Source organism: Rhinoderma darwinii, chromosome 2 (genome assembly GCF_050947455.1).
Source record: "Rhinoderma darwinii isolate aRhiDar2 chromosome 2, aRhiDar2.hap1, whole genome shotgun sequence".
In the NCBI taxonomy this organism is placed as follows: Eukaryota; Metazoa; Chordata; class Amphibia; order Anura; family Rhinodermatidae; genus Rhinoderma; species Rhinoderma darwinii.
Genome location: NC_134688.1, coordinates 402692252 through 402711337, shown reverse-complemented (window position 1 = coordinate 402711337; position 19086 = coordinate 402692252). Strand labels below are relative to the sequence as shown.

The window sequence follows — 19086 nt, the reverse complement described above, 5'->3', positions numbered from 1 at the left end:
GAGACCTGGTGTTTGCACAAATATAGAACATAAATTAATCTTTTGTAGTAATCTCTACCAGAAGATTATCAAATATTCTGGATTTTATGGTGATGAGAAGGGCTAGGCAGTTAATCGAAGAAAAACGAAATTCAGCGCAATTAACAGACATCATCTTGCGCATTTCGTTTTTCTCAATTTTTTTTCCACGCTTAAATTGTATCTGCATCTTCAGGATGCAGATACAGTTGATTCCAATAGCAGAGCAGGGGACCAAGGTCTACTATTCACTATGTATCGCCGGATTCGAGGCAGTGACGTCATCGCACCTGTCTGTGCAGAGCCGCACAGACCGGAGGAGCAGAGGGATCTCCTCCACTCGTCGTTGGAACGGGATTAGGCGAGTATGTATATTTTTATTAAGCACTGTTGGGGCTTTGTGGGGGCAGGTATGGGTTCATTATGCTGCGTGAGGGCAGCTGTGAGGCATTATACAGCATGGGGCAGTTATGGGGGGCATTATACTGTGTGGAGAAGCTATGGGGGGCATTATACTGTGTGGGGAAGCTATGGGGGGCATTATACTGTGTGGAGGGAAGTTATGGAGGGCATTATAGTGTGGAGGGAAGTTATGGAGGGCATTATACTGTGGAGGGCAGTTATGGGGGGCATTATACTGTGTGGAGGGCAGTTATGGGGGGCATTATACTGTGTGGAGGGCAGTTATGGGGGCATTATACTGTGTGGAGGGCAGTTATGGGGGGCATTATACAGTGTCGGGCAGCTATTGGGGCATTATACTGTGTGGCGAGCACTATGGGAGTAATATACTGTTTGGGGGCAGTGTCAGGGGGTATATTATATACAGCAGGCTCGGGATAAATATGAATTCATTGGCGTGGCATGCAAAAGGGGTGTGGTATAAATTGTTCATTAATGGTAATCGAGATTACATGTTCAATTAATCATTATTTTGATTTAGGTCCTAATTGCCCAGCATTAATTATGAGTATTTAAAACATTAATTATCTTGCAGTTTTGTAGTAAAATAAATTGTGTGCGTTTTTAAGACAAAACCAAGAGTGCATCATAAATAGAGAAAAAGTATCAAGGAAAAACTTGTAGAATGCACATGAAATATCTGCACCAAATTTGCACTGTGTGAGCAAGGCCTAAAGGAATTTTAGTGAATTTATTTGCAAGATGCTCCTATGTCACTTTTGATAGACATTGCAGCCTTTTTAGCTTCAAATTTTAAAAGAACAGACGGCAGCATGAAACACAAGTCCTTACCATGTGGTGCCTGCACCGTGATTGAAGATTGCTGACGTCACTGGGAAGAGACAGAGCTGTGGGTTTTGCTTCTTGTACAATATGGAAAATGCAATGTAAGCCGTTTTATAGTTGGAAAGAACATGATGGCATAACTTTGTTTTTGTTCATTTAAAAAGAACCGTTCTATTATTAGAATTTCTCTACACTCAGGTTGACCTCCTACATGATTCCTGAGCACTGACCCCAAACAAATATAAAATGGGTATAATCCTCCCTTGCACTGGTTAGTGTGTTAAAAATATGATATTGGTCGGTTTTAGCAAGATTTATGAAGTTGTGATGAAGATGATTACTGGTTTGTCGCAGATTTGCCATACTTTTTATTATTTGACTTTAAGATAAACATAGATCACTGCAAAACCGCATGCGTCTTTTTTTCCTGGTTGGTTACGGTGTGGCTTTCTTCTGCACTATGTCAAGTTTGAATGAGGCTCTCTGGAAATCCTTAAAAGATGACTTTATAGACTCTGTACACACTACGTTTTGACCCTACATTTAGCGTGTGTCGGGAAAGCTCTTGACGTACATGCTGAACGTGTCCATGCGGCTCCATTAACCCGACGGAGGCCAAAGAAGTGTCCTCTTTTGGCCTTTGTCGGCCTGGTATACGTCATTATACCTTTTTATTGGAGGATGGAATAGCGTAGCAGCCTATAGTTTTCCATCCTCAAGAATCCTGCCAAAAAAGTATGGTATATGGTTCTTAACATGGGAGTCTGTGGATGATGTATTCCACTGCATGGCATACGTTACAGGTAAACTGACACCATTATGGTCTATGGGTGACGCAAGCGTTAAACTGATGCCTGACATAGGCATCCATCACCCATAAATTGTTCATGACGTATACAATAAACTTTGACCATTATAGAGTCATGAGAGTTCATGATATATACGTTTAACGTATACCATTAAGACTCTATTGTGATGAATGCCACTGTGAAGGCATCTGTTACCGCCAACGTTTAACGTATATATGGCGGAAGTTTTTTCTGGTGCATACGTTAAACGCAGGCCAAAAACTTGATGTACATGGAGCCTTAGGGGTACGTAAGAAACTTGGATCTCTGGTGGTCTTGAGTGGATAGGGGAGGGAATATTAAAAACCTGGCGTAAAAACATGGTTTTGGGATCAATATTACTAGTGGTCATGATGTCGCTTACCTTTTTAATCTACATCCCTGTATATAGACGCATTTACATTCTTTTGGCACAGACTATAGTCTGTCACAAGCTGTTGTTGTTCAGCTGGCTCTTCCTGAGATCAATGCATTAACCTGAGGTAGTTGTGCTTAGGGCTGGGCGATTTTGCCCAAAAATGTAATCTAGATTTTTTTTCAACACTTTGGGCGATTTTTCAATTTGAATCTAGATTTTTCTTATTTTTTTTCTGTTTATTTAAGGCCTTATTTACACTAATGTGTTAAACGTCTGTGCGATGGCCGTTAAAACAGCGGCCGTCCCACGTACCTATGTAAGTTAATGTGGCCATTCACACAGCCGTTGTTTGTGAAGGGCCCGTGCGAAAATAGGACATGTCCGTTCTTTTCGTGCATCACGCATCCCTCCATAGACTCTCAACTATGGGTATGCGTGACATCGCGTCCCGCAGTGCTGAGCATGGATGCACCTCGGACGTGAAAAACTGCAGTTTTTCATGTCCGAGATGCGCAGCGTTCGTGTAAATAAGGCCTTACAGTAATACCAAGAGTTAATTTAATACATTTTCTTTATATAAATAACTCTAACGAATATTGCTATAATTATTGTACGTAACTTCACAACGTTTAACCTCTGCAAATACTTTATTTTATCATAAATACAATTGGAAAAATGTCTATCTAATTGATTATAACTTCTGTATTCCCTGGCAGGGAACAGGTTAACAGAATCTATAATCAATTCTATACTGCATGCACTAATATTCAACCTCTGACCGTGAAAAAACGGTCTTGGTGTCAGCCGGATTTCGTGGCCCAATCACGGTACATGTGAATGGGACTCCTGACATCTGTGATTTAGGCTACAATCACACGACAGTGGGAAAAAAAAATGCAGATTAAAAACTGATCAATGGTCAGTTTTTCAAGTCCATTTTTCATCAGTGTCTCCAAATTCTCATCCATTTCCAGTCAGTCTTTCATGGCGGTTAAAAAAAAAAAGGATGGATTTCATTTGTCAGGGTAGATAGTGCCACAGTGCCCACATATAGTGCCCATGTGCCCACATAGTGCCTCAGTGCCCATGTAGAGTGCCACACCCCCTTGCAGATAGCATCCCCACCCCTAAGCAAGGGGGTGCTATCTACAGAGGGGCGGTATCTACTGGGCGGTGTGGCTATGTACTAGGAGTCCCTGCTTCCCCTGCTATTCTGTACTGTATCACTTTGTTCAGTACAGGACTGCAGTTCCATGGGGAAGCAGAGACCGAACGGGGTGGACCAGGAAGTGACGAGATGGCCGGGCGGAGCTTCCTCCTGCAGCTCGACGCGACGGCGCCACTAAAGAATCTATTCTACAATTCTCTTCCTTGAGGGCGTATTAATCCAATTAATTTGATTAATCGCCCAGCCCTAGTTGTGCTCTATATGGCAGCTTTTCTTGGCAACAGTCCGATGTCTCCAGGGCTAGATGTAAGAGAATTACCTTGTTGGTATGTCAATAACTTTTGAAGTGACTGTCAGGGCAACCACACAGAATTCAGTATTTTCTCTGAGAAGGCTGGTACTAAAATATGGAGATATCTGTGTTTTCATATCGCCATTCCGGAGTTGGGTCATGAACGTGAAAGTCCTCTGTATGAACAAATGCGTCACCCACTGATAAAGTATTTTCATCCTAACTGTAACTTTTTTTTCATTTCTAACTAAGTGGTCGTCAATAAAGGGAATGTATAGCCTATATTTTATTTATTTTTTATTATTTTTTTTTTTCGTTTTTTTTTTTTTAGTAACTAATTAAAACTGTATACATATTCATTTTTATAATCTGTTTTTGTTTTTTATTGTATCTTTTTTTTATTATCTGTACAAGTTTGAGGGCAGCCTGAGCTGTTCAGAAATTTACTTTAAAGCAGCAACGTGGACATAAGAAACCTCAGTCAGAAACCGACCAAATGACTCCTTTAGGAGAGTGTTGTGGGTGTGCACTGTGACTTGCACAAAGGTCTCTGTGCTGGGAGGGGAGAGGAGGTGAGCCGTCCCTATCGCCTATTGTAAATTGTATGATCCTATGTTATCTACCTCCGCTTAATAATTTTTCATTCTGATCCTGCCAGAAAAGGATCTCTACAAAACCTGAAGTTTTAGTCTATTAGGCTCAGGTGACCTAAAAAAGGTTAACCGTAAAATGTTGATTTAAACAATAGCTCATTTTCCAAATACCCTTTGAGATGTTAATAGCTTCCCATCTAACAACCTGGAAGGATGTTAAACTTTTTTTTTTCGGGACTTTGATATTGATGACCTATTCTGAGAAAAGGAGGGGGCCTCACAGCAGCCCCACCAATTACCTGATTGAAGGGGCTCCGATGAGCTCTGCGGCCTCTCTATTGCTTACCAGGCACAGCACCGTACGTTTTATAATGACCATGCCTGGTACTGCAGCTCTTTGCAGCTCAGTTCCATTCAAGTGGATAGGATTGAGGTACAGAACTATGCCCAGCCACTACTGAATGTATGGAGCCATGCCTGGTAAGCAGTGAAGAGGCCGCAGCGCTCTTTGGAGCCTCTTCAATCAGGTGATCAGTGGGGGTGCTGGGAGTCGAACCCCCACCAATCTGATAATGATGACCAGTCCTAAGAATAGGTCATCAATATGAAATTCCTGGAAAACCCTTTTATATTAGTATAGTATAAAGAACAACAAAATCTATTAAAGGGGTTTTCCCATCAGGGAAATTTATGAAATATCCACAGGATATGTAAAAAATGTCATAGATGCAGGTTCCAACACTAGAATGGGGCCGCCTAAACCCTGTTCTACCGTTTCCTGCTCCTGCTGCCTCTCGGCTACTTCCTGACAATATGGTCAGGAGTTCCTAAAACGGCGTAGCTCGTAACTCCCATAGTAGTGAAGGGAAGTTCCAGAAGCCGCGTAGCCTGCGAGCTATGCTGTTTCCGTAACTACAATTCAGTTATGAGACTTACGGAAACAGCGTAGCTCAGCAAGCTACGCTGTTTTCTTTTTCATGGTCAAACATCACACGATTCAGCCGCAACACAGAGCAGTAGAATGGGGTTTAGGGGGCCCCGTTCTAGAGATAGGTGCAGGTTCCATAGGAATAGCTATTCAGGTCTATTATCTATATTCGCAACTAGTAACTTTGTTTCGGATACTTTTTGGCCTTTGCACTGAAAGCATAAATCCTGTAGATATTTCCTCAGATCCCCTTTCAGGTATTCAACACACACATGAATATAAAATAGTGTATTTAATTAAATGCCTTTGGCAAGTACTCTTTTGAGGATTAAGTAATAAACAGGCTGCATTAAAATTCTTTGTGCGATGCACAGGTACAGTATAAAAAAAAACATAAAATGCAGGTGGATCTTTACAGATAAAAGCCATCGCCAAACACCTGTAAAGAATGTAATTGTTTGTTCAATTAAAGCTACGTGAGCTTGAGAGACACTAAAATCTATAGCTAGATTAACTTAGTTTTTAATACATTCCTGCAAAATCCGACCCTCTTTAAATGGAAGTTCTTCTGTATATGCCTCAGGATTAAGCTACATTTTCTTTGATTCATAATAAAAAAGGCTACAAGTACAATCAGAATCTGCTTTCTGTTCTGTTCAACGGAACGTTGGAGCTTTTAGTCGGAATGGAGCCCTGACTGACACAAACGGAAACCATTGATTTCAGTGGTGACGGATCCGGTGCTAATGGCTTACGTTTGTGTCAGTTGTGCAAGGGTTCCGTCGTTTTGATGGAATCAATAGCGTAGTCGACTATGCTATTGAGTTCGTCAAAACGACGGAACCCTTGCACAACTGAGACAAACGGAAACCATTAGCACCGGATCCGTCACCACTGTAATCAATGGTGATAGAAACGGAAACCTATGGTTTCCGTTTGTGTCCGTCAGAGTCCCGTTCCGACGGAACCCTGGTGCAGATGTGAACGAAGGCTAAGTTGTTTCATTCGGCATTAGGCTATATTCACACAAGTTGGATATGGTGAAAATCTGTAGCTGATACTTGGATTTCTGCCACGAATGTGCCAGCAGTTTAGCACGTGGATGAGCCCTATTGTAATCTAATGGAGCTAATTGGGAACTTTTCAGTGTTTATTATTCCACGCAGATTTTTTTCAGGAGCATTTGAATGAAGTCACAGAAACTTCATTCGCTTGCATTAGATGTGGAATGACAGTAGATTCCACACTTAAATCCTCATCAGATGCTCAACGTGTGGTTTAACATCGCGCGGTCAAAGTCCATTTTTTTTTTTTTTTTTGCTGCTAGTCTGCAAAAAACACATTTTGACCGCAATATGAACACATCCAAGGCACAAACATAAAAAAAAAAATTCTGTTGTAGGTTAAAAACTGTTTTGGTATGTGTGTCCATGACTTTGATTTTTGATCACACTTTTTCTAAATTAATGGAAATGTATACACAGCCTGAATATATTTTGCAGCTAAACACTTTAATATTCATATGTTCTTATTTCATATGCGTGACAGATTTTCTTATATATATTTTTTTCTTTGTGCAACAGCCAAATTTGTATTACGTTTTCTCAGATGTCTGTAATATTACTACCCTGGTAACAAACATAGACATGACAAGTAAATATTTAATTACAGTAAGGTGTGCCCCGGTTCTTCCTAATGACCGGTATAGACGCTTTTGATAAAGATTGTGATGTTAAGCTAATGTACTACATTATATTGAGGTTGTGCATTGACCAGACCAAATATCACATTAAGACCTTTTACACATGACGTACACTACCGTTCAAAAGTTTGGGGTCACCCAGACAATTTTGTGTTTTCCATGAAAACTCACACTTATATTTATAAAATGAGTTACAAAATCACTAGAAAATGTAGTCAAGACATTGACAAGGTTAGAAATAATGATTTTTATTTGAAATAATAATTTTCTCCTTCAAACTTTGCTTTCATCAAAGAATGCTCCATTTGCAGCAATTACAGCATTGCAGACCTTTGGCATTCTAGCTGTTAATTTGCTGAGGTAATCGGGAGAAATTTCACTCCATGCTTCCAGAAGGCCCTCCCACAAGTTGGATTGGCTTGATGGGCACTTCTTGCGTACCATACGGTCAAGCTGCTCCCACAACAGCTCTATGGGGTTGAGATGTGGTGACTGCGCTGGCCACTCCATTACAGATAGAATACCTCATGCCTGCTTCTTCCCTAAATAGTTCTTGCATAATTTGGAGGTGTGCTTTGGGTCATTGTCCTGTTGTAGGATGAAATTGGCTCCAATCAAGCGCTGTCCACAGGGTATGGCATGGCGTTGCAAAATGGAGTGATAGCCTTCCTTATTCAAAATCCCCTTTACCTTGTACAAATCTCCCACTTTACCAGCACCAAAGCAACCCCAGACCATCACATTACCTCCACCATGCTTGACAGACGGCGTCAGGCACTCTTCCAGCATCTTTTCGGTTGTTCTGCGTCTCACAAATGTTCTTCTGTGTGATCCAAACACCTCAAACTTCTATTCGTCTGGCCATAACACTTTTTTCCAATCTTCCTCTGTCCAATATCTGTGTGCTTTTGCCCATATTAATCTTTTCCTTTTATTAGCCAGTCTCAGATATGACTTTTTCTTTGCCACTCTGCCCTGAAGGCCAGCATCCCGGAGTCGCCTCTTCACTGTAGACGTTGACACTGGCGTTTTGCGGGTACTTTTTAATGAAGCTGCCAGTTGACGACCTGCGAGGCGTCTATTTCTCAAACTAGAGACTCTAATGTACTTGTCTTGTTGCTCAGTTGTGCAGCGGGGCCTCCCACTTCTCTTTCTACTCTGGTTAGAGCCTGTTTGTGCTGTCCTCTGAAGGGAGTAGTACATATCGTTGTAGGAAATCTTCAGTTTCTTGGCAATTTCTCGCATGGAATAGCCTTAATTTCTAAGAACAAGAAAAGACTGTCGAGTTTCACATGAAAGCTCTCTTTTTCTAGCCATTTGAGAGTTTAATCGAACCCACAAATGTAAGGCTCCAGATTCTCAACTAGCTCAAAGGAAGGTCAGTTTTATATCTCCTCTAAACAGCAAAACTATTTACAGCGGTGCTAACATAATTGCACAAGGGTTTTCAAGTGTTTTCTAATCATCCATTAGCCTTCTAACACAGTTAGGGTATGTTCACACACTGAGCCAAAAACGTCTGAAAATACGGAGCTATTTTCAAGGGAAGTCAGCACCTGATTTTCAGACGTTTTTTGAGCAACTCGCGTTTTTCGCTGCGTTTTTTCGGCCTTTTTTGGAGCTGTTTTCAATAGAGTCTATGAGAAAACGGCTCCAAAAACGTCCCAAGAAGTGTCCTGCACTTCTTTTGACGAGGCTGTATTTTTACGCGTCGTCTTTTGACAGCTGTCAAACGACGACACGTAAATTACAGGTCGTCGGCACAGTACGTCGGCAAACCCATTCAAATGAATGGGCAGATGTTTGCCGACGTATTGGAGCCGTATTTTCAGGCGTAAATCGAGGCATAATACGCCTCGTTTACGCCTGAAAATAGGTCGTGTGAACCCAGCCTTAGCAAACACAATGTACCATTAGAATACTGGAGTGATGGTTGCTGGAAATGGGCCTCTATACACCTATGTAGATATTGCATTAAAAACCAGACATTTGCAGCTAGAATAGTAATTTAGCACATTAACAATGTATAGAGTGTATTTCTGATTAATTTAATGTTATCTTCATTGAAAAAAACTGCTTTTCTTGCAAAAATAAGGAAATTTCTAAGTGACCCTAAACTTTTGAACGGTAGTGTATATTTGTCATTCTCATGGACTTTGTATTTTTTGTACTGTAATACAGAGTCAATGTTAGTCAACAGCGCAATACACACGTCTGGATGTTTTGATGGGCTCATACAGCGTATGCACCATCCTCAATTTGATTTCATATGATATTTGTACAGTGTGAGACCAAAGCATTTTTTTCTATAGATCAGCGCTGTCCGGTGTATCTGGAGCTCAGTATCTCACAGACTGGAAAACCAATCGGTAGGAAGGAGGAAACTCTTGGACAAAATGGTTTGATCCAGAGTGTTATATCAAAATATGCATTTATTTCTGATCTGGCAATATAGCTGTGCGTTTCGAGATCGGACCAATCTCTTCCTCGGGCTAATAAAACACATTAAGAGCTGAAAACCTCAACACTACTTTATAAAACTGAAACAAAATGCCAAAGCGTTACTGGAGGGGGGAGGGAGGTCGAGGGTTAAAAAGCCATACAGGTAAGTATGAGACCTATAAAACCTAGAAACCATTAAATAAATCAATAAATAATTACACGTTGCTCTAAAAATGTTGATGCCCTCTGCAGATGCTGCCACAGTGCCCTCTGCAGATGCTGCCACAGTGCCCTCTGCAGATGCTGCCACAGTGCCCTCTGCAGATGCTGCCACAGTGCCCACCGCAGGTGCTGCCACAGTGCCCACCGCAGATGCTGCCACAGTGCCCACCGCAGATTCTGCCACAGTGCCCACCGCAGATGCTGCCACAGTGCCCACCGCAGATGCTGCCACAGTGCCCACCGCAGATGCTGCCACAGTGCCCACCGCAGATGCTGCCACAGTGCCCACCGCAGATGCTGCCACAGTGCCCACCGCAGACAATACCACACACACCCCAAGTAGATAGCTCCATTGGGGCTCCCTCTAGAAGTGGAATCTCCAGCCAGAGCGTTGCCGACGCTTTGGCTGGGGATTCCTCTACTGTTGGAGCCCCTGACGTCACTGTCCATACATAGTGACGTCAGGGGATCCTCCTGGACCGGAATGTGATATCAGGAGCAACCCCAGAGCCGGAGCCCTGGAGCAGAGCACTAGTATAGGCTCTGCGCCGGAACTCTGGGGAAGCCATTAACATCAGTGTCCATATATGGACATGGATGTCAGGGGCAACCCCAGAGCTAGAGTCCCGGGCAGAGCGCTAGTAGGCTCTTCCAGGGACTCCAGCTGTGCTCCTGACATCACTGGGACTCCCGCTCTGGGGAAGCCCCTAACATCACTGTCAATGTATGGACCGTGATGTCAGGGGCTTCCCCAGAGTCCCAGAGCAGAGACTATACTAGCGCTCTGCCCGGGACTCCAGCTCTGGGGAAGCCCCAGACATCGTGGTCCATATGTAGACAGCGATGTCAGAAGATTCCACAGAGTCCCGGAGCAGAACCTATACTAGCGCTCTGCCCGGGACTCCGCACTGGGGATGTCCCTGACACACTGTCCATATATGGACAGCGATGACAGGGAATTCCAAAGAGTCCTGGAGAAGAGCCTATACTAGCGCTCTGCACGGGACTCAGGCTCTGGGGAAGCCCCAGACATCGCTGTTCATAAATGGATAGCGATGTCAGGGAATTCCAGTGTCCCAGAGCAGAGTCTGTACTAGCGGCTCTGTGTCCCGCGCACCGCAGATGACAACCCCAGAGGCAGCATGCGGGCCGCGTGCTTGAGACCCCTGGTTTAGATGCTGTTTGATATTAAATGTGTTTTCAGAATGGATGGATATGAAAACGGTCTGTCTGTGGATAATTGTCTTACAGCACAGACATCTGGGGGTACTGCACCTATAACTGCCTGGGGATATTGTGGGTTTGGTGTGGGTTATTTGGTCTTTCTCCCAATGTCGCACCTTGCTGGGTGCTAACATATTCTTTAGGGTAGGAGCTCTTCTGAAAGTAATGGTGGGTTCGAGGGGTATTACTGGTTTGAGGTAAGGGTCTAATTCTAGAATATGCCAATGTTTCCTCAGGCTCTTGCGTATGCGCTGAATTGAAACTTGTAATAAAATTAAGATCATAGAAAGATGATGTTGGGCCGGAGGGGTTGAGGGAAGATTTTTTTTGGGAACCATACAGTCATCTTGGGAAAGTAGTGAGGTCTCCTTGTCTGCTTCCTTGAGGAGATGTTGCGGATAGCCTTTCGCCATGAATCAGTCATTTCAAATTCTTGCTTGTTTATGAAAATCTGTATCTAGAGTACAATTTTTTTCTAATTATTTTATATTGGCTTTAAGGGATGTTTTTGATCCATTTGGAAAAATTACCATTATTTTGGTGATGAAAGTATGATCTGTGTGGGAAATAGCAAGATCCAGATTTAAATTTTTTGGTCATCTGGAGTACTTGTGACTGGGGCCCCATGTGTTGTGGATGAGCGAATCTCAAAAAGGACTGGTGTCCTCTTTTCCTCTACTCCATAGGAAGAAGAGGTCGTCTATATAACATCTATATAAGACGATATGTGGGCTGGCCCAAGTATGATGGAGGATATTTTTTTCTAAATAGCAATGTATAATAAGCTGTGATTTGACACTTAATGCCCTAGACTAAACTCTGTACACGTTAATCCACACTATGATTTCAATGTATAATCCATCGGTTTCTGAAACTGGTGATAGTACTGCCAAAAAAAACAAAAAACATTTTTTGATATAACACTTATTAAAACCATTTTGTCCAAGAGTTTCCTCCTTCCTACCCAATTGGTTTTCCAGTCTGTGGGATACTGAGCCTCAGACACACCAGACAGTGCTGATCTATAGGAAAATCGGTTGTTTTTTTCACACAGTACAAATATCTATTTACGGAGTCCTGGTCGGCCCCGGAACGGATCATCAGCTGCAGCCCTGTGTTATACTTATAAGCATCACATGGTGTTGTGCTCCAAGCACAACACCGTCAGATTAGCACAACTGCTTACCCGGTTTGTCCTGTCTACTCTATGTCCACATTTGATGCACTATGTGCTGCGGACGTTTTTCTTTTTTCTTTTTATCTTCTCTGATTTCATGTGATGGCATTAATCCCTCCATATAAGTGGATGGAGGCTGAAACATTGATGCTTATTTTACCTTTTATATGACATCCGTATTTTGCATCATTATTTCTGTTTGCAATATGGAAGAAAGTATTTCATTAAAAAACACATGAAAATAAAGATGAAAACCACTTAACAGGAAATAAAAAAAACATATTCCTACTGTGTCTCAAACGTCAGTGATGCAGCTGCCTTATTTCACCTAATACCAGTTTTCTTACCTTTGTTTGGAAACAGGAACTCAAGCTTCAGGAGGTGGGAACAGAGAATGCATGTCTTGTGGAAGAAAATTCAAGACTCTGCATCAGAGTAAAGAGGGCCGGCAAGGTCTGCACAATTTCTTTGAACGTTATGTAAGCAATCGATTTGTTGCTGGATGTCTGAATGTTCATTGTTTTCTATAGGTTGAATCTGAAAATGCTGACTTGAAGATACATCTATCTGAGGTGACTGAGCAACGGGATTCTGCTCTTAAGGAGATTTATCGATTGCAAAGCAAGCTGGAGAACTTAGAGCAAGTGCTGAAGGTTTGTATGAAATTCCCACTGATTTTTCCAAATAAGTGTCCTTTAATACTTCATTTGCATGTCCAGTGCCAATAAGTCCTGAGGGTTTTTATGCACTGGTGTTTGTATTGGTGTTGTGACCTTGAGCTCCTGAGTTATGTGAGAACAATTTTCTCTTCACAAACTAGGATATGTCATGGATGGACAAAAGAATCCATTACGAGCCAGTTGTCACAACCTTTGAGTTAACTTTAATTTACTTTTTAGTACCCCAACAATGTGAACTGTCACAGATATCAATAATGAAAACTACAAAAAAAGTAAGACTAGGCACAATAGCTACCTCGCTCCTGGGATCTGTCCAGCTCTGCCACATATCCTCTATTTTGAGCATGATCTTTTCATAGAAGACTTTGGTGTTATAATTTCTTTTTTTTTTTTATAAATTCTTTTATTTGTCATTTTGTTATTTTATATCACAAATCGTACAAATAATATACACAACATAGTGCAAAAATGGCATTGAAAATCATGCAACAGATCACAGAACAGTTATCAGCCTCACATCAACACATGAGTTCACCTGAGAGTACCATGTCACTGAAAACACTTATGTAAGAAGACTCTGGTATGCACCCTGAACCCGCAGCCGTGCATGGTATGTCCTATATGTGCTTAAGAGCATTAAAGAGAGCACCAGAGACAGAAAGAAGGAGAGGCCAATTAGTAAGGAAAGAAAGAATAGAAAATGGGGAGTGAGAAAACAAGAAGGGAAGTGGGGGGAGGGGGGGAGCTGACCTGACATTCCGGGTCTGGACAGGAATTCACGAGGCCATGATGATTTTATATTCCTCGGTCGTTTGGAAACGAATCCATTCACGCCATGTTTTTAGGAAGGAGGCATGAGTCCCCTTCATTGATGCCGTGAGGTCCTCCATTCTCATGATTTCCTGGATCTTGCTAAACCACATGCCCACCGTCGGCGGACAGGACTGTCTCCACAGTGCAGGAACACATGCCCTAGCCGCGTTTACCAGGTGTCTAACTACCGAACGTCTATACACTGGCAGTGGGACCTCACACAGATGAAGCAGGAAAAGGCCCGGGGATTTCGGCAGAGGGTAATCCGTAAACCTTGAGGAAATGCGCCACACCTCGGACCAGAACCCAGTCAGGAGTGGGCAGTCCCAGAAAATATGCAGGATCGTACCCACATGGTCCCCACATCTCCAGCATAATGGCGAGACCGCCGGGATCATAGCATGCAATCTGGAAGGCACCCTGTACCAACGGGACAATATCTTAAACCCTGCCTCTTGGAATCTACTGGCCATGGAGGATTTATGTGTCATGGCGAACATAGGTCTTGTTGTTCTGGTGTAAATGTTTTGCCCAGATCCCTCTCCCAGCTGAGCAAATACGGAGGTGGCGGCAGGTTGGTGGGCGAGATCAAGAACGCATAGATTCTGGATAAAGCATGTCGGATCGTGCCTGTGCCTGTGTCTGTGCACAAGAGTTCAAACGCGGAGCAGTCTCGCAATTGCTCTCCAGGATTTTCTAGAGACGTTAGGAAATGTCGCAACTGGTTCACCTGCCATGTCGAGAAGGGGACAGGGTCCTCCAGGGCTTGAATTTGATCGCTCTTCATCCACCTCCCCTCCTGCTGAAATTGTCGGGCCTGCCCCTTACCCGCCCGCAACCATACTTGGAATGGACCGCCATCCAGGGTTGCCCAAGATCGGGAATAGCGGGGAGGGGGACGGCGAGATCTCTGCCCGAGTAAACACCCGCGCTGCGACTGGCAAAGTGGGCCCGATTGTCGGGTGTAACCGCGCGACCCTGGGAACATGTCTGCACAACCACGGCATAGCCTGCAATGAGATAGACATGAACGCCTGTTCCATAGACACATCCATTCTTTCGTCCCGCCGTGCTGAAACCAGTCTAAGATTCGTGTCAAGTGGGAGGCGTGATGATAGGAGACAAAGTCCGGAAGACCAATGCCCCCCTCCCCCTTTACACGAAAGAGCAAAGATCGGGCAATACGTGCTGGTATCCCTGCCCATATGAATTTGTGCATCAGGGACAGCAGGGACTGAAAGAACGGGCGTGAGATATGGATCGGTAGGGCCTGTAGGAGATACAGAATCCGTGGCAAGATGTTCATTTTAAAAATCGCACACCTACCGAACCAGGTAAAAGTGCCCGACGTCCAGGAGTCCAGGTCCGCCTTTATACGTTGAAGAAGCAAAGGGAAGTTCACCGCATAAAGTCTAGAAAGATCCCCGGGAAGTCGGACTCCCAGGTATTTTAGCAAATCTCTTGCCCACTTGAAGGAAAAGGACTTCGACAGTTCAGTGACCAGAGCCTGTGGTAACGAGATATTAAGGGCCTCTGACTTCTGGTAGTTTATTTTAAAGTTGGATAATCTCGAGTATCTACCCATCTCCGCCATCAGGTTAGGCAAGGAAATTCTAGGGGCTGTGAGGAAGAACAGCAGGTCATCCGCGTAAGCGGCAACCTTATGTTGTCTGCCTCCCAAGTCCACGCCTGTAATGTCCGGGTTGGAGCGGATGTGACACAGCAAGGGCTCCAGGCATAAAATAAAAATCAGTGGTGATAGAGAGCAGCCTTGGCGTGTGCCGTTAGTAATCGTAAAGGGAGATGAGAGTTGCCCATTGACCTTGACCTGTGCTGACGGGGAGGAGTAGAGACCAGAGATCCATGACCTCATATGAGTCCCTATTCCTATATGTCGAAGGGTGGCCAACATAAAGTCCCAACTGACCCTGTCGAAGGCCTTTTCCGCGTCCGTTGACAAAAAACAAGTGGGGAGTGAGGTGAGGTCTCTGGCTGGGCCAGTGGAGGGGGCCCTGTGCTTTCTGCCCCACACTGACCTCTGTCTGCCGGCTGCATCTCTCCTTCAGGCCCTGCGGTGTTGGCGCCGGGCTGTAGCTGGCCGGCATGAGAGGAAGGCGGGGTGTGCCCCTGCTGCAACCCGGAAGGCTGGCTGCGGCCTGTTGGAGGGGACGAGGAGGCCCGTTGCGGGGTGTTTTCCGGCGCGGATCGGAGGAACAGGGCGATATTGGAGGTGCCCGAGGTGTCCGGGAGGTTCCGACGGTGCTTCCCCCTGGTCATATTCAGTCCTGCGGATGTTTAGTGAGCCCTGTCGGGCGATATTCGGCGGGGTGAGTCCGGAGCTTCAGCTACGTGCGTCCTCACACCGCCATGCCTAAGCCACGCCCCCTGGTGTTATAATTTCTACTTCACATACTCATAAATATTTAGTGAAGGCACCGTATAAAGAAATCAAATAAGATCATTAATAAAAGTGGGTTAACCAGTTTATCTAGTGCCATAAAAACCTACACAAACCTGAGTAGGCTGAATGGGCTCAGGCAAGAAAATAAGTACTGTAGCAAGCCCAGCTACACCTCTGTTATAAAAAAACATGCTAATGTAATGACCTTCTTGCCTAAGCTGCACGATTTGTTCAAAATACTCCTATTGCCAGTGTCTGGCTACTACGTTAGAAATATACAATGCATGGTGATACAGCATATCTGGAATGGCACACCCTCCGGTTATGGGACAAATGTAAGTGCTCTTCGGGACTAACTCCCCTTGCAGTCTATATTTTGTTACCCACTTTTTCTCCAGCTCACACCTCACTCCAATTTTTCAGAGTTCACTCTTGTTAGTCACTATCTCGCCTTAATTGGGAATAGTCCTTTTCTGGATCTGCAAGAGAAGTACCAACCCTCTGTTCTTGTCTCCTTGCACCTGGGTCCTAAACTACTCCTGTATATGCCTAAAGGTGGGAAGAAGACCTAGACTCCCACCTCCCTGAATCTCAATTGCTCCAGTACTGCTCGTGGCTCCAGAACTACATTAATACTGGAAAGTGTTATAACGCTGCTAATTGGTACCAACCTGCATATCTCATGCTATCCCCGGCCATTCTTTAACACTGGTTATATGTTACACACCTAGTGGACTTATCGAAGAATTCATAGGCTATTGGTAATGCTCTACCATCTCATCTATGTTGGCACTGGGTCTAACCTTACCAGAAACCCATGTGAGGCCCTACTTCATAAAACTATTGATGGAGTACCCCTGAGCCAAGCACTAAAGTAGAATTTTCTTTCCTCCTGTCTGCAAAACAGACTATTGCAAAAGGCTGAAAATTAAGAACCCTTAAAGGGATTTTCCAGTGAAAAAAAATTTAGTCTATCCTCGGGATAGGCCATCAATCACTGATTGGTTGGATTCCGTCTCTCTGCTCCCCCATCAGCTGTTTTGAAGGGGCTACGGCGCTTGTGCGATCGCTGCTTCTCCTTTATTCCTGACACCCTATACTGTAAAACGCCGACACACTTCTAGCAGTGATTCAGTCTTGAATGGGAGAAGACTGTAATAATGTGAACCGACACTACGTGTGTGTGTGTGTGTGTGTGTGTGTGTGTGTGTGTGTGTGTGTATTGTACAGTACAGTACAGAGCAGTGACAGGGAAAAAGGGGAAATGCCTGCGCCCCTTCAAAACAGCTGATCGGCGGTGGTGCCAAGAGTCAGATGAAGATATATGTTGCTAATAGTTTCAATTATTTGACTCCTACTCTACAGCCCTAAGAAAATGTCCATGGTCTAACATAATAAATGCTTTTCTTAATGTGGCAGTAAAACAAGGTATTTTCCAAAACCTGAAATCAATTTGCTAAGAAGAAAAATTGTCTCTATGATCAATAGGGGGATCTTATTATGTTTTACGGTATTTAAATTGTCCGGCCGAGGGAACACTGACTTGTTAGACTTGCTTGTTCTTCTAGCACATGCGAGATGTGGTGGAGAGAAGGCAACAGCTGGAGAAAGATCATGAAGATGCTGTAATAGCTTTGCAGAAACGGCAGGAGGAAGTAAAGCGTCTCCAGGAGGTGGGTAACTTGCTCAAAAATAAAATAAAAATGAACTCTCCAAATGCAGAAGTTGTAGACCGTCGTTGTAAAGTCCTTAATCATGAGCATGAGCCGTTATTCATATTTTTACACCATTGTAAATGTGATTACCAGTAACCGCTATGGCACAGGAGGACCTGACATGGGTTCAGCTACAAAACGGAATAGAAGAAGTTTGACCGCACTTGCAGATGAATTACTAAAGTTAAAGCGACCCTCCGGTCTCAGGACAAAATTATAAATGTGATGGGTATATAGAGTAATATTACCTGGTGCCCTCTGGCTGCGCCTCTATTCCGTAAATCCGCCATTTTAGGGTCTTCTCTGTGTTGTCTGAAAATGGCTGCAGTGCATCTCAGACGGAGTCTAAGACACTCCCTATGTTCTTGGATTGGGCAGAACTGTTCACTTGAGCAGCTCAAGCCAATCCAAAAACAGAGGGAGTGTCTCAGACTCGTAGTCTAAGAAGCACTGCAGCCATTTTTGGACGACATCGAAGGGACCCTAAAACAGTGGATCCACGGCATCGAGGCGCACCTGAAGCGCAACAGTTAATATTATTCCATATACCCCGTTATATTTAGAATGTTGTCACGGGACCGGAGGGTCGCTTTAGTTGCTAGCTTTGTACATCTGGCCAGCTAAAAAAAAAAGTTCTTCACATCACCTACAGCATATGATCTTAACCCTTTCAAGACCAGGGGTGTTTTAGCCTGAGATGCCCAGGCAAGATTTCACTTTTCTTTTTTTTCTTTTAAATTCTTTATTTTAATCTTTAAATATAGCTATAGCAGCCAGGTCCAAACAAAAACCCACAACAACATGAGATCGTCGATTAAATAACAATTGATATCAATAGTTTTACATTTATATTCTAATTTACAAACATGACTCACACAAATTAGGAAAAAAAAGGGCCCCGTCACACAGACCTATACCCCCAACTTTCCCAGGAGCCCCACGTTAAGATACAATACTCATCAGATTTCTGAAATTCCACCCAAGAATACCATATTTTATAGAATCGATCATATTCGTCAGTCAAAGAAGAAGTTAATATTTCCATTTGCATGATATCGTAAACTTTAGAGACCCATCGAGAAAGCGATGGAGATGCAGTTTTCTAATGCATTATTGGAATGCACGTTTTCCCTGCCATGATTAACCCCTTAAGGATACAGCCAATTTTTTCAAATCTGACGTCACTTTGTGGTAATAACTCTGGAATGCTTTTATGTATCCAAGCGAGTCTGAAAATGTTTTCTCGTGACATATTGT

At 43.6% G+C, this 19086-nt stretch overlaps 1 protein-coding gene across 20 annotated transcripts in view; it reads left to right on the top strand.

The window, feature by feature from the left end:
* Window positions 1-19086, top strand: part of TSPOAP1 (TSPO associated protein 1) — a 235225-nt gene that overhangs the window by 151210 nt on the left and 64929 nt on the right. For 18 of the 20 annotated variants that reach the window (XM_075854078.1, XM_075854076.1, XM_075854070.1 and 15 more), the window contains 3 exons: window positions 12584-12673; window positions 12751-12873; window positions 17683-17787. The exons of the other annotated variants lie outside the window; for them this stretch is intronic. In XM_075854078.1, the coding sequence (XP_075710193.1) occupies window positions 12584-12673; window positions 12751-12873; window positions 17683-17787 (318 nt within the window). The remainder of the gene's footprint in view (window positions 1-12583; window positions 12674-12750; window positions 12874-17682; window positions 17788-19086) is intronic. 20 annotated transcript variants of the gene reach the window in all.